We start from the raw sequence: 13,743 nt of genomic DNA, 5'->3' as shown, positions 1-13,743 counted from the left end.
GAGGAGGGGTGAAGGGTGCAACAGAGGAGACTGGCGGGAGAGGCGAGGAGAGGAGAGGGGATGATATAAAATGGCGTGATTAGTGGCGGAGCCGGCATTATTATTCTAAAATTTTTGTACTAAGTTACTGTGATTGAAAATATACTTAATTTTTCTTATTTTTTATTTTATTTAAAATCTACGTAAAAGTTTTCTTATTTTTTAATTAATTTAAAATCTAAGTAAAAGTTCAGAAGTGGCATTTTTACCACGTGCTAAGAAGATGAAGCGTTTCCGGCGTCATTATTCTGGTAATAATACAAAATCCAAGAAAATAAGAAGTAATGAACACGTGAGTAACAATGAAGATAATAACTCCTTAACCGAAAGTGTTGATACCATAATATCGCAAAAGGTTAGTGAAGTAATCAGTAAATTTCAAAATAACAATAATTGGAGGGTAGATAAATTACTCCATACGGATAAATTAATTCCTGAATTTGATCCTGAAAATCGTGATATGAATGTGCAGAATTGGTTAAAGAAAATTGATCAATTAGGAAATATTTACGATTGGTTCGAAGAAGTTAAATCATTTCACCTTCAATCTAAATTACAAGGTCAAGCACGGGTGTGGTTTAACCGCTTGGATTCCTATAACTATTCATGGGACGAGTGGAAAAACCTACTCACAAGAGCTTTTCCCCGTCACCACGATTATGCAACTCTATTGGAGGAATTAATGAACCGTAAGAAATTACCTAACGAATCTATGACGAAGTATTTTCAAGAAAAGTTAGCCATGTGTTACAGATGCCAGCTAAGTGATAAGGCTGCTGTTTCGTGTATTATTAGAGGGCTACCACACGAGTTGCATGCTAACGCTCAGGCATACCAGTGCTCGAGTCCCGACGAGTTGTACGAGGGATTTTTGTCAGCCGTCGATAACTACCAAATGACGCAGGTAACCAAGAGTTTAGTGAGTAACAGGAACATAACATCTCGGCCGATGGAAGCATCTGGTAGTAAAAATTCTCGTCAACAACCTATATGCTATCGATGCAATGAAGTTGGACACATTGCTCCTGAGTGTAGCGCACCGGATAAACGTAAGTGTTATAGATGTGGGAAGCAAGGCCATGTTGCCACGAATTGTAAACAGGAACCTGTGCCAAATGCAAGCAATAAAAGTCACGAAAAGAAGGTGCAAGTTTTGTTGAATCTAAACGACAATTATAAGAAGAGGGTAAAAGTAAATGGAGTTCTTGTTAAATCTTTTATCGATACCGGAAGTGAATTAAATGTGATTACGAAGACTGCTGCAGATGCAATCAATTTACAAATGGAACCATCCAATACCATGTTAAAAGGATTTGCAGGTTCGGCCGTTAAAGCTGACGGCTTAGTACATTTTGATTTGAATGTTGATGACATCCAATTACGTACGACTGCAGTTGTCACACGAGAAAATTTAGGAGACATAGCATTATTAATTGGACAGCCAGTCATAAATAATGAAAAAGTTGTTTTGAGTGTATCAAAAGATGGTGCATTTTTCAAAAAGGTAACGGTTACTAATTTAAATCTTATCGACACAATTGAAGAAGCGTTATGTTTTAGAGTTTTAGTAGCCGAAGATACTGAAGTCCCGATCGGAAGCAGCCTCGTGAGTGTGTACGTAGCCAATCCACCTCCTGGATATTTGAGCACAAAACCGAGACAATACAGCTTAAGTGGAGTCGTGTATGCTCTTGGACGTGGAATTTTACGGGAAGGCAAGGGCTACATCAAAGTCTGTAACATCGGGGCTCAGCCGATAATGTGGAAAAAGGATGAGACTATAACGAGAGCGGAGAGGTGCGACATTGTGCCAGAGGTGAGTGCAAATATTTTTTTAGTGAGTAGTGGCGAGGAGAGTAATATAGGTGGTGTAAAACTTGATGATATCGACATGGGCAATAATTTGTGTGACGGAGATAAAAATAAATTATATCGACTTTTGTTTAAGTATTCGGATTGTTTTGCTAGTACTGTCAAAGAGTTAGGCGTTACGGATTTAGGGCAAATGGAAATAAAACTTACAAGTGATATCCCTATAAAAAGAAAACCTTACCGCTTAGCTCATATGGAGAGAGAAGTAGTAGCTAGAAAAATTAACGAGATGTTAGAGGGCCATATTATTAGGGAATCATCATCAGAATATGCTTCGCCAATTATTTTAGTTCGCAAGAAAAATGGCGATTATCGTTTGTGTGTCGATTATAGGTCATTAAACTCTATAACCGTTAAGGAATGTTTTCCTCTCCCACATATAGATGACCAGTTGTCAAAGCTAGCCAATAAGAAAATATTTACAAATCTAGACTTATTTTCTGGTTACCATCATATTAAAATTCATCCAGATTCTATAAATAAAACTGCTTTCATAACACCGGACGGGTTATACGAATTTTTGAGGGTACCCTTTGGTTTGGCAAATGCACCGTCGGTTTTTATGCGTGTCATTCAAAAATTAGTACGAATGGTGGGTAGTGATGAAATTATTTGTTTCATGGATGACATTTTATTGTCAACAGTTGACGTTTCTGCGGGTTTAGAGTTATTAGAAAAAGTATTTTGTAAATTACGACAGAGTCACATGAAACTGAATGTGCGTAAGTGTTCATTTTTAAAGTCTAGTGTTTCATTTTTAGGACACGAAATTAGTAGTGAAGGAATTAAACCAGGAGATCATAAAATTGCGGCCGTTTCAAAATTTAGTCAACCAAATAATTTACATGAATTGAGGCAATTCTTGGGGTTGTGTAGTTATTTTAGAAAGTTCGTTAAAAATTTTGCTATTTTAGCTAAGCCTCTTAGTGATTTGACAAAAAAGAATAATGTGTGGCAATGGGGTCATGAACAGATGCAAAGTTTTGAGTTACTTAAATCAAGGCTAATTTCTCGTCCTGTTTTAGCTTTGTACGATGAAAAATTGTCGTGCGAAATTCATACGGACGCTTGTAAAAGTGGGTTAGCAGGAATTTTGTTACAAAAACAGGAAGATGGGAATTTAAAGCCAGTTTTTTATTTTAGTCGAGTAACCACTCGAGAAGAATCCTTGTATCATAGCTATGAATTGGAGACGTTAGCCGTGGTGGCGTCACTAAAGCGTTTTCGTGTTTACGTTTAGTAGTAGTTTAGGCAAGCCAGTTAAAATTGTTACAGATTGTTCTGCAGTCAGATATACGTTACAGAAAAAAGAATTAATACCTAGAATAGCACGATGGTGGTTAATAATTCAGGAATACGATATTGAAATAGAATATAGGCCAGGCGATAGAATGAAACATGTCGATGCTCTCAGTCGGAACCCTATTAGTGTACCTGTTGATGATTATGATCAGTTTCATTTGCTACGAATTTCAAATGAAGATTGGTATTTAACAGTACAATTACAAGATGAAAAATTAAACAATATTATTAAGCAACTAAAAGAGGGTAATGCGTGTAATGACGTGATTAATAATTACAAAATTAAAAATGATCGTTTATATAGAAAAACTTTTAATGGGGAAAAACTCGTAGTTCCTTCTTTTGCTCGTTGGAAATTGATGCAGAAATTGCATGATCAAATAGGTCACGTAGGTATTAAGAGGTGCGATGAGTTGATTAAAGCTGATTATTGGTTCCCGAAAATGACACGTTTTATTAAAAAGTACATAAATTCATGTTTAGAGTGCGCGTATGGGAAGGGTGATTATGGTAAGCCCGCCGGAGAGTTACATCCAATTCCTAAACCGTCATCACCAATGGACACAGTACATATCGACCATTTAGGTCCCTTCAGTAGGTCACCAAAAGGTTATCAGTATATACTTATGATTGTCGATTCTTTTACAAAGTTTTTGATTGCACGCCCCACTAGAACCATAAACTCTGTGGAGACTGTCAGGGTACTCAAAGACATGTTTAGTTTATTCGGATACCCAAAAAGAATCATATCGGATAGGAACTTAGCTTTCACAAGTAGAGTGTTTAAAGAATTCTCCGTAGAATATAACTTTCGTCACACAGTTAACGCTATAGCGTGCCCACGTGCTAATGGCCAAGTGGAGAGATACAACAGAACTCTACTTGATGCTATGCGTACGCGAGTTAGAGATCCAAATATGTGGACTGAATGTTTACCAGATGTCGTGTGGGGAATAAACAATACGATAAATGAGAGCTTGGGTTACCATCCTTTTGAAGTTTTATTTAGCTATCGTAGTAGACTAATGCCAAACTTGACAAACGAACACAATGAAGCTAGTAGTAGTACATCTATTCAAGAAAAACGAGAAATTGTTTCTCGTAGGTTAAAACATCGTAGCGAGGTTATGAAAAGAAATTTTGATAAACGTCATAAGCCTGAAAGAAAGTTTGCTAAGGGCGATTTGGTCTTATGGAAGCAGGCGCCTACTGGTGGGGAAGTAAAAAATGTAAATACAAAGTTACAAGCACTTTATTCGGGGCCTTATATTGTGCAAAAAGTATTACCTAACGGGCGATATGAAATTCGAAGTATTAAAGGCATGCGAGGATATAAAAAGTTTACAGGGGTTGTAGCCGCAGACTCTATAAGACCATATCGCAGTGCCCCACAGTGTAGTGATACCAGCAGTGATGAAGAAATAGTTGATAGAGATGATTTGATTGATTTATTGGAGAGCTAATGATGTTTTTTTGTGCCAATTGCGGCGCAATTGTTACAGGATGGCCGACTGTAACGGGCGGAGTGGAGTGGTGCGATAATCGGAGGAGGGGTGAAGGGTGCAACAGAGGAGACTGGCGGGAGAGGCGAGGAGAGGAGAGGGGATGATATAAAATGGCGTGATTAGTGGCGGAGCCGGCATTATTATTCTAAAATTTTTGTACTAAGTTACTGTGATTGAAAATATACTTAATTTTTCTTATTTTTTATTTTATTTAAAATCTACGTAAAAGTTTTCTTATTTTTTAATTAATTTAAAATCTAAGTAAAACTAGCTTTAAATCCTTTGAAGTGGAAAATCGGCAAATATGTATTTTCAACAAAAACCTAAAATATGCATTTTTATTTCGATGATTTTCTCAAAAATGCTTTCCTGTTCGCTGCTACCAAATATTCGGCGAAATGGGTTTATAACCGGTTGGAGGCAGTTTAATCTCGTCACTAGTGATTTTAAAACTCGTGTTGCAGGCTCACAGGCTGCACGTAGTAAACTAAGTTTTTCGTTGCGATCGAGCGGGCAGACTCCGATCGGATTTCACGGGCTACTGGGCTGTGACGTCCATCGCTTAATCGGTTTACTTGGGCCTGTCTCTGTGACGTACGTGGACTCATAAATAAATCAACAAAGATGATAGGCCTTCATTTACATGCTAAAGTAGACTCTTACCAGAATTCGGTTGGAGCAAGTGAGTTAGAGCAATAATCACCATGATCATCATTAGCCTGTTGCCGTCGACTGCTATATGTAGGCCTCCCTCAATGAGGGCAAACCATACCGATTGGCAGTTGGAGCAATTTTACTTACTTATTGATGCCGCAAGTTGTAGCCGATATCCGAGCTTAATTTTTCTAGGATAAGATGCTAAAGTTGAACATTCCTACCAGAATATGATTGCAGCATTCAGCTTACGATATAATTTTGATGTTGGGTATAGGCATTTTCAGAGCTCAATTTTCCTACGGCAATCTTCGGGAAAATCGAAAGCTCTTTCATTAATGCATCGGTGCCGATCAAGAAAAAAAGGGTTGAGCTATAATTTAAAAAGTTATTCGGTTCCGTTTTATTCCTTAAAACGGAACCGGCGAAATTTTAGCTTCAGTAATTCTATGAGCTAGCAAACAAGTCGGGGATTATAAAGGTAGGGGTCCAATTAAAAAGCCGAGCGATGTCCCCTTCGTCACGTCCCGCCAAAACAACGAAATACCCATTTGACGACTCTGCGCAAAATATCCACGACTGCGATTGCAAATATTTATTTCCAATTCTTTTTTTTTTTTTTTTTTTTTAATGAAATAAGGGGGCAAACGAGCAAACGGGTCACCTGATGGAAAGCAACTTCCGTCGCCCATGGACACTCGCAGCTTCAGAAGAGCTGCAGGTGCGTTGCCGGCCTTTTAAGAGGGAATAGGGTAATAGGGGGGGTAGGGATGGGAAGGGAAGGGAATAGGGGCGGGTAGGGAAGGAAATAGGGTAGGGGATTGGGCCTCCGGTCAGTTCCATCGTCATTTTCATTAACTATAGATGTTATCCACAACTACCTTCGTTACTCCGCGGGAACATCTTTCGATAAAACCTATTTCATATCCTTTCCCGGGATTCCAAGCATCTCTATTGACTAATAGAGATGCTTATATAGAGGGAGCCCTATAATTTTTTTTTTATTACTAACAAGCTATTTTTTGTGAGTAGCTTCATTTTGATAAGTCAAACGCAATAAAAATATTGTTTGTCTTATCAAAATGAAGCTACTCACAAAAAATTAGCGTGATAGTAATAAAAAAAAACTGTTCTAGGGCTCTCTGACTATAATATGTCAAATTTCGTCAAAATCAAACATTCAAACGTAAAGTGTGCATTAAGTGCGCTGCCAGGTTTTGCTTTTGGCTTTCATTATTAAATATTTTAACCATTAATTTGGTTAAAAAAATTAAATGTTGTGTATTCATTATTTCGGGTGTTTCATTCAATTATTGAAATGTGTGGTTTTTGTGCTTTAATTATTATTGTTAATTTCCTTTGTATGAATGGTTTGGTTTTCACTTTTGAACTTATATTGGAAATATGAGAGAGTTTTTTTTTTTCTAAAAAGGATACATTGAAAACAGTTTATTTTCAAAGTGCTGATTCGGTATAAAATGCAAAGAATTTGCTATGTTTCTACACAACAAACGTTGCCAAATAATAATTACTGGAATCTTTAGGGATAAAACATTTACTCATAAGAACTTAAAATAATTAAATAACATGAGAAAACATACAATTATCATGAGAAAACATTAATTTACTAACTCTAAGCGTACTGTTTTTTTTTAAACGGACGATAGCCAACCACACATTCCCGCCACTGTATCTCCTGTGTCGCCAGGATCGACAGCGGTATCCAACCATGAAAACCCTTTGATAGGGTCTTACAAATATTAAACTTGGCACAAAAGAATATTCGATCCAGAGAAAATGTTATTAACACTACAGCTTATTAAACTCAACCAAAAATCCTTCAGTTGACGACCAAAGTTTTTGGAAATTGATTAACGTAACTACTTTTAATTGAAATTTTCGCTCGACCATTTTCCTGGAGTTTTTCGCCGTCGAAAATTTGTCGCGCTACAATATAGCGCTCCCGAACTACAGTAATAAATGAATTATTCAAGTGTCGTTGAGGCTGCTCGTAACTTTCATTATTATCATTATCACTACCGTCACCCCTTTTTAACCCCCGACAAAAAAGAGGGGTGTTATAAGTTTGACGTGTCTGTCTGTCTGTCTGTTTGTCTGTGTGTGTATCTGTCCGTGGCATCGTAGCATCCAAACGGATAGACCGATTTTGATCTAGTTTTTTTTATTTGAAAGCTGACATGATCGAGAGTGTTCTTAGCTATAATTCATCATCATCAGCCTGCTCAGTGCTGGACAATCAGGGTTTATCTGGTTCATGAAAGGCCGTTAGCAACTTGTATTGGTTTGATGGGTTTACCGGGTTTACCGTCACCTCTTTTTAGTTGGAGTAATGTCAGACGATCGTGATTATTGTCAGTTATATTCATAAACTTATAATATACTGTCGTAAGTTTATGGTTATATTATTTAGTTGGCTGGTCTTCTCACATATATTCTTATTCATGTACACATGCTCCCTGCATTTATTGTTAATATACTTTTGTCTATAATAATCTTATCATTTTAATTACCTACTAGATATTGCCAATAATTTCTTTAAAAGTGTGTAAAGTACTGTATTTAACCGAATGTTCTTTTTTGTTTCAGGTAAAAAAAACACTTCCACCATGGTATTTTGACGAAAACTAGTTCAAGTTATCAGCATAGTAAGTCAGAAACAATAATTATTTATTAATTACAAAAAAAATTCCAAGCTCTCAGAATTTCCTTCATCTTTACTGACTCAATTCGTGAAGATTGGAGCTGCAGTACCTACTCACTTACAATGTAATAAATAATAAATATTAAAGGCAACGTTTGCAGTACATAGTTATTACAACGATCAAATAAATCCGATCCCCGAGTAGGTAATCTCACACAAACGCGGAATACGTAATGCTGGCTTGACACGACGCAAGTTCACGAGAAACAAAGTTCACAAAGTATTCGATTTTACTTAATAGAAGTAACTTTGAGTAAATTAAGTAAAATACAATAATTTTAGATTTTTGAAGAGGTTTTGTTATATTTTTGACGTCTCAACAATATTGTATGAAGCCGATAATTTGAGATCTCTATATTTAGCTACTAAAATAAAGGGAATTCTGACTTAAAATTGCCCACTATAAAATAAATAACTCATCGAATAAATACGACAGCTGGATGTTTAAAATAAAACACTCTTCTTCAAGGCAGCTCTGTAGCAGCCCTGAAGAAACACAAACTATGTATTATTTTATATGGGCTAATGGAGTCTCTAAGTTCAACAGAAAGTCAGGCGTAACAAATTCATAACCTTACGGGTACTGGTAATCATTGTCCTTCTGAAAATATCTGCAATGACTTTTTGATTAACATTTTGCGTACGTGAACTAGCACCGTGTAAACCAAGCATAACACTTGCTGATACACTCAGTTTCGTTATAATATTAAAATGTGCTTACTGAATAAAGGTGTAGAATATTCATCGAAATCTAATGAGTTTTTGAGTATAATCACGACTTATGCGAGTAGCAAAGTAGCAAAGTAAATATCAAAGTAATGAAGGCTCCCAAATATTTAAAGAAACATAATATCATAGAAATTGTATGCTTACATTATGTTGACGTATTGTAGTCGTGTAGAAGTCTTAGGGCCTGTTTCACCATTTCCTGATAAGGCTATCCACCAATTAACTTGACAGATCAAGTATGGAGAATCTGTCAAAAAAGTTGTGAATAGTCTATTAGGCACTTTATCAGAAAGTGGTGAAACAGGCCCTAAATAACCTCTTTCTTTTTAACCGACTTCTAAAAAGGCCAAAATCATGAGAAAATCTTATAGTCTAGCTCTCGGAAAATAAAGCCACGTGTTTTTGCCAGCGCTTTGAATATTTTTGTATTTTTTGCTGTGCCCGGTAGGAGTTACTTGTTTGATCAGGTTAAAACGTAGTGCGAAGTCTGAAAGTACTGCTCAGCGTCACTAGCAGATGTAGTAGTATAACTATTAGTTGAAGTATTAGCTTTTTCTAGGGGCTCCGCCCGCGTATAATCTATATATATATACGAGTAAAAATGGATTTCCAATTGTGTTAGTAACGCTGTAACTCGATAACTGCTTAACCGATTCTGCTGATTTTAGTCCTAATCCTTGAAGTCCAGGGAAGGTTTTTGAGTGACTTGAAGTTCACCGGGACAGCTAGTAAGCTATAATACTTACCAAGTTTCAATAGTATAGCTCTTATAGTTTCGGAGAAAAGTGGCTGTGACATACGGACAGACAGACATGACGAATCTATAAGGGTTCCGTTTTTTGCCATTTGGCTACGGAACCCTAAAAATAGATCATTTATTAAACTCTTTTAAAAGAATTTCGATAAATCCTTTCTCAAAATACGACTTGTGTACGAAATTTCATGAGTCTAGCTCCCAATAAGACGTTTTTTTTTCTTATAGTTCTATTTATAATATGTTTAGTAATTTTTAAGCTATTGCATAGCTTTTATCGCGGACTTTGAGCGCGGTGACCGAATCCAGAAATTCCGTGACGAACAATAACAATAATAATAATACCTATGGACGCTTCACACCACGTCAGTCTGGCCCCATGCTAAGTACCTGAAGGACTTGTGTTACAGGTACCAGACAACGGAAATATATTTAATACTTTTATACTATACATATATTTAAGATTTTTATTATTTCATACACATATTTAATACACATCCAGACCCGGGAAAATTGAAAACTTTTTGTTCCGTCGGCGGGATTCGGACCCGCGACCCCCGGCTTGAGCTGCCACACACTCAACCAAATGAGCCACAGAGGTCGTCAAAAGGTCAAATAAACCTAATAGGCGTTGCTGTGCATCATCTATTAACGTCACTTCAGAATTATAATTGCATAAGTTGATAAAAAATGCTATGCAATAGCTTTACCGCGACATTCCCCGAGTGTCACATTTTAATTATATTTTTGTCTACTTGAAAAAGCTCTAAGAAAAGGTTGGTTTGGTCATTACAATAGAACTTATAGCAAAATATATTTTTATAGTTTTTCCGGTCGAAGAGCATAACGTCCAGTCCAGAGTGAAATCTAAAATACTCCCATTGTAAAAGTTATAGGTTATATTTCAGGTCGTTCGTTGCACGTAGAACGTAGGAACGTAATAAAAGTGTCGTTTAGGAGTCTAGAATAATGCGAGAGATTTTATCGTCGCGATTAAGGTTCAGTTCGAGGAAGTAATAATGCATTCGATTAAACGGACTAAGTTTTATGCACGGAGTTTTCAGATAACCATTCATAAGCATAAAATACTTAGGATGTTTTTAATAAGGATGTTTTTAAAAAGCCAGTAGGGCTTTTAAAAGATCTAAACCTTGATTGAATAAAATTGGATTAGCACATCCAAAGACGACTCGCAATAAAAGAAAACAATTTGCTTAAGTTACAAAGCTGTTCTAGCCTAAAGCAGACAAACTTTATAACCTGGAAAATCGAGCCTTTCTCCGGGTTTAAAAAGGAAAAACTTAAATAATATTAAAAACTAGATGATGGCGCAACCCAAAATTTGTTTATCGCGCGAGAACCGTACATTTATCCTGGATAAAAAGTATCATAAATTTTCTTTCCTGGGACTCAAGGTATCTCCATGCCGAATTTCATCAAAATCGGTTCAGCGGTTTGGGCGTGAAGAGGTAACAGAAAGACAGACAGACAGACAGACACACTTTCGCATTTATAATATTAGTATGGATTAAAATACGGGATTTCCCAAAGTTGGCTACAAGTAGATTTTTTTTTAATGAAATAAGAGGGCAAACGAGCAAACGGGTCACCTGATGGAAGGCAACTTCCGTCGCCCATGGACACTCGCAGCATCAGAAGAGCTGCAAGTGCGTTGCCGGCCTTTAAAGAGGGAATAGGGTAATAGGGGAGGGTAAGGAAGGGAAGGGAGTAGGGGAGGGTAGGGATTGGGCCTCCGGTAAACTCACTCACTCGGCGAAACACAGCGCAAGCGCTGTTTCACGCCGGTTTTCTGTGAGAACTTGGTATTTCTCCGGTCGAGCCGGCCCATTCGTGCCGAAGCATGGCTCTCCCACTTATATCGTTTTATGGGTTTTTTTCTTCTACAAGAAATACCTGAAGCTTATCACGAGAAACTAATTGCAATTATATATGTCGCAGCCGACTGGTTTAAATAGCCGTTCAATCAAACAGCTAGCCCTTTGACTGAACAACGCCATTCAATCACACGGCTATACGTCGTTTAGCCGACTAGTTGACTACAACGTTCAACACTACAGCTAGACGTCGCTTAGCCAACTGGTAATGGCAAATTAACTAAGGCGACTATTAGCTTAATATGTAATTTGGGAGAATAGGAAAACTTTTTGTATTTTATTGAAAGATTATTCTCGGATTAAGTTTAAGGGGTGACCTAAAGATTAAAGCAATAAGTAAAAATAAAAAATTCTGAGGCGTGTTTTGTGACGGTCGCCGGCTTCTGCCGCAGTACAGTCACAGTTCTAACCTAACCTACTTTTGGACTTTCTGGATTGTATTTGTTTTTGTTTTGGCGGGGGGCTGCGCCCCCCGAGCCCCCCTTTTATTTGGTGACGGTCGCCGGCTGCTGCCGCAGCACGCTCGCTGCACTCGCTCGGCTCCCTCTGTGTTGTGGTCTAAGTTCTAACCTAACCCAACCAACTTTTGGACTTTCTGGATTGTGTTTGTTTTTGTTTTGATGCAGCCCCCCCTTTCGGGGGGGCTGCGTCCATTAATTTCATAATCCCGTAATTTCTCCTCGAATATTTGTTGAAATTTTGATTCACTCGTATGTGCCTCCACAATTTTTGTCTCTTTAACACTTGTAACTTTTATTAACTACTTTCTTTCCGAAAAACAACCACAAACACCAACAAACACCTGCTAGTTGACGCCATATTGTAAATAAAACGCACCTAGCGCCGCAGCGGTGCGCGCTGAACTACTTCAATTAGACGGCGGCTTTTGAATCAGCTGTAGTGTTGAACGTTTTGAGCGACTAAAATATTCAATATAAAAGCTAGGCGTGTGATCGAATGGCGTTGTTCAGTCAAAGGGCTAGCTGTTTGATTGAACGGCTATTTAAACCAGTCGGCTGCGACATATACAAGACTAAATGACGCTCGCAACTCCGTTTAGCCAAAATTCGTTTATCGCGCAGGAACCGTACATTTTTCCGGGATAAAGAGTATCCTATGTCCAACGGACTCAAAATATCTCCATACTAAATTTCAGCAAAATCGGTTCACCGGTTTGGGCGCAAAGAGGTTACAGACAGGCTGACACACTTTCACCTTTTTTTTTTTCTTTTTTTTTTAACATGGGAAAATGCTTTACGCATCCCCGGCATTGGGGATATCGGCCGGGGTATGTGGGACTCCTGCGTCGTTTACCTACTAAAACCCCATGGTGCTCCACTCATCGCTTAAGGCAGTGTTGCGGGTACGATAGAACCTACCGCAACAACACACCTAATTATAATATTAGTATAGTATGGATTGTCTGTTACATAAGAATAATAAGGATTTGTGATTATGAAAATCATTAATGAAATGACTAATTAGCGATATTGCTATCAACAGTAACAGTTATTAATTTCGTGAATTAAAACTGTCACAAGTTTGTGGATTTTAAATTGTAGGATTTACGTCGTCACTTTTGACAGCATTATCCGAATTCTGCTATATTATTAATTCGTCCCTTGTTCGATCCAGTCAGGTCTGCAAAATAATATTCTCAAGGAATGCCAAACCAAACTGAACCGTTGTCATGCGTCAACGCAGGTAGGAGAATCATCCATACTATCCACACTTCTAATATTGGAACGAAGTTCCTTATCGCGCATTGCGAAAGGGAGCTAGACGGAAAAAGTTGTAACGACGTGCCACAAAAGTGTCGGTATATTACAACTAGAGCAAAAATGCTATAGTTTGTAAGCCGTGTGGTAGCGCGTGTTTCTCTCTCTCTCTCTCTCCTTCTCCCTCTTTTTTTTTTAATAACTTTGTTTCATCCGGGTGTCCCTTGTTATAAATGTGAAAGTGTGTCTGTTTGTCCGTCTGTATGTTTGTCTGTTACTTCTTCACGCTCAAACCGCTGAACTGATTTGCTGAAATTTGGCATGTAGATACTTTGAGTCCCAGAAAAGGACAAAGGATAATTTTTATCCCGGAAAAATGTACGGTTCCCGCGCGATAAATGATTTTTGATGGAACGATGTTGCGGGCATCATCTAGTTTATTATAAAATGCGAAAGTGTGTCTGTATTTATGTCTATTATCTCTTACCTAAGCTTGAACCGCTGCAGAGTCGATTTTGATCTGGAATGGAGATAGAATTTTATTTCTATTTCC

The 13,743-nt window shown here is 37.7% G+C and overlaps 2 protein-coding genes across 2 annotated transcripts in view; both read left to right on the top strand.

The window, feature by feature from the left end:
- The window catches only part of LOC121730228 (syndecan), a 308,302-nt gene that overhangs the window by 261,496 nt on the left and 33,063 nt on the right, over positions 1 to 13,743 (top strand). The gene's annotated exons all lie outside the window — the stretch shown is intronic.
- Positions 579 to 4,834, top strand: LOC121730226. Its single transcript, XM_042119183.1, has 2 exons — positions 579 to 1,855; positions 4,716 to 4,834. The coding sequence occupies exons 1-2, from the start codon at positions 722 to 724 to the stop codon at positions 4,728 to 4,730; spliced, it is 1,149 nt and encodes a 382-aa protein (XP_041975117.1). The 5' UTR covers positions 579 to 721; the 3' UTR covers positions 4,731 to 4,834.

The sequence above is a fragment of the Aricia agestis genome, chromosome 9, assembly GCF_905147365.1.
Source record: "Aricia agestis chromosome 9, ilAriAges1.1, whole genome shotgun sequence".
NCBI classification, from domain to species: domain Eukaryota; kingdom Metazoa; phylum Arthropoda; class Insecta; order Lepidoptera; family Lycaenidae; genus Aricia; species Aricia agestis.
Note: the sequence above shows the minus strand (reverse complement) of the source record. Positions and strands in the feature narration are given on the sequence as shown.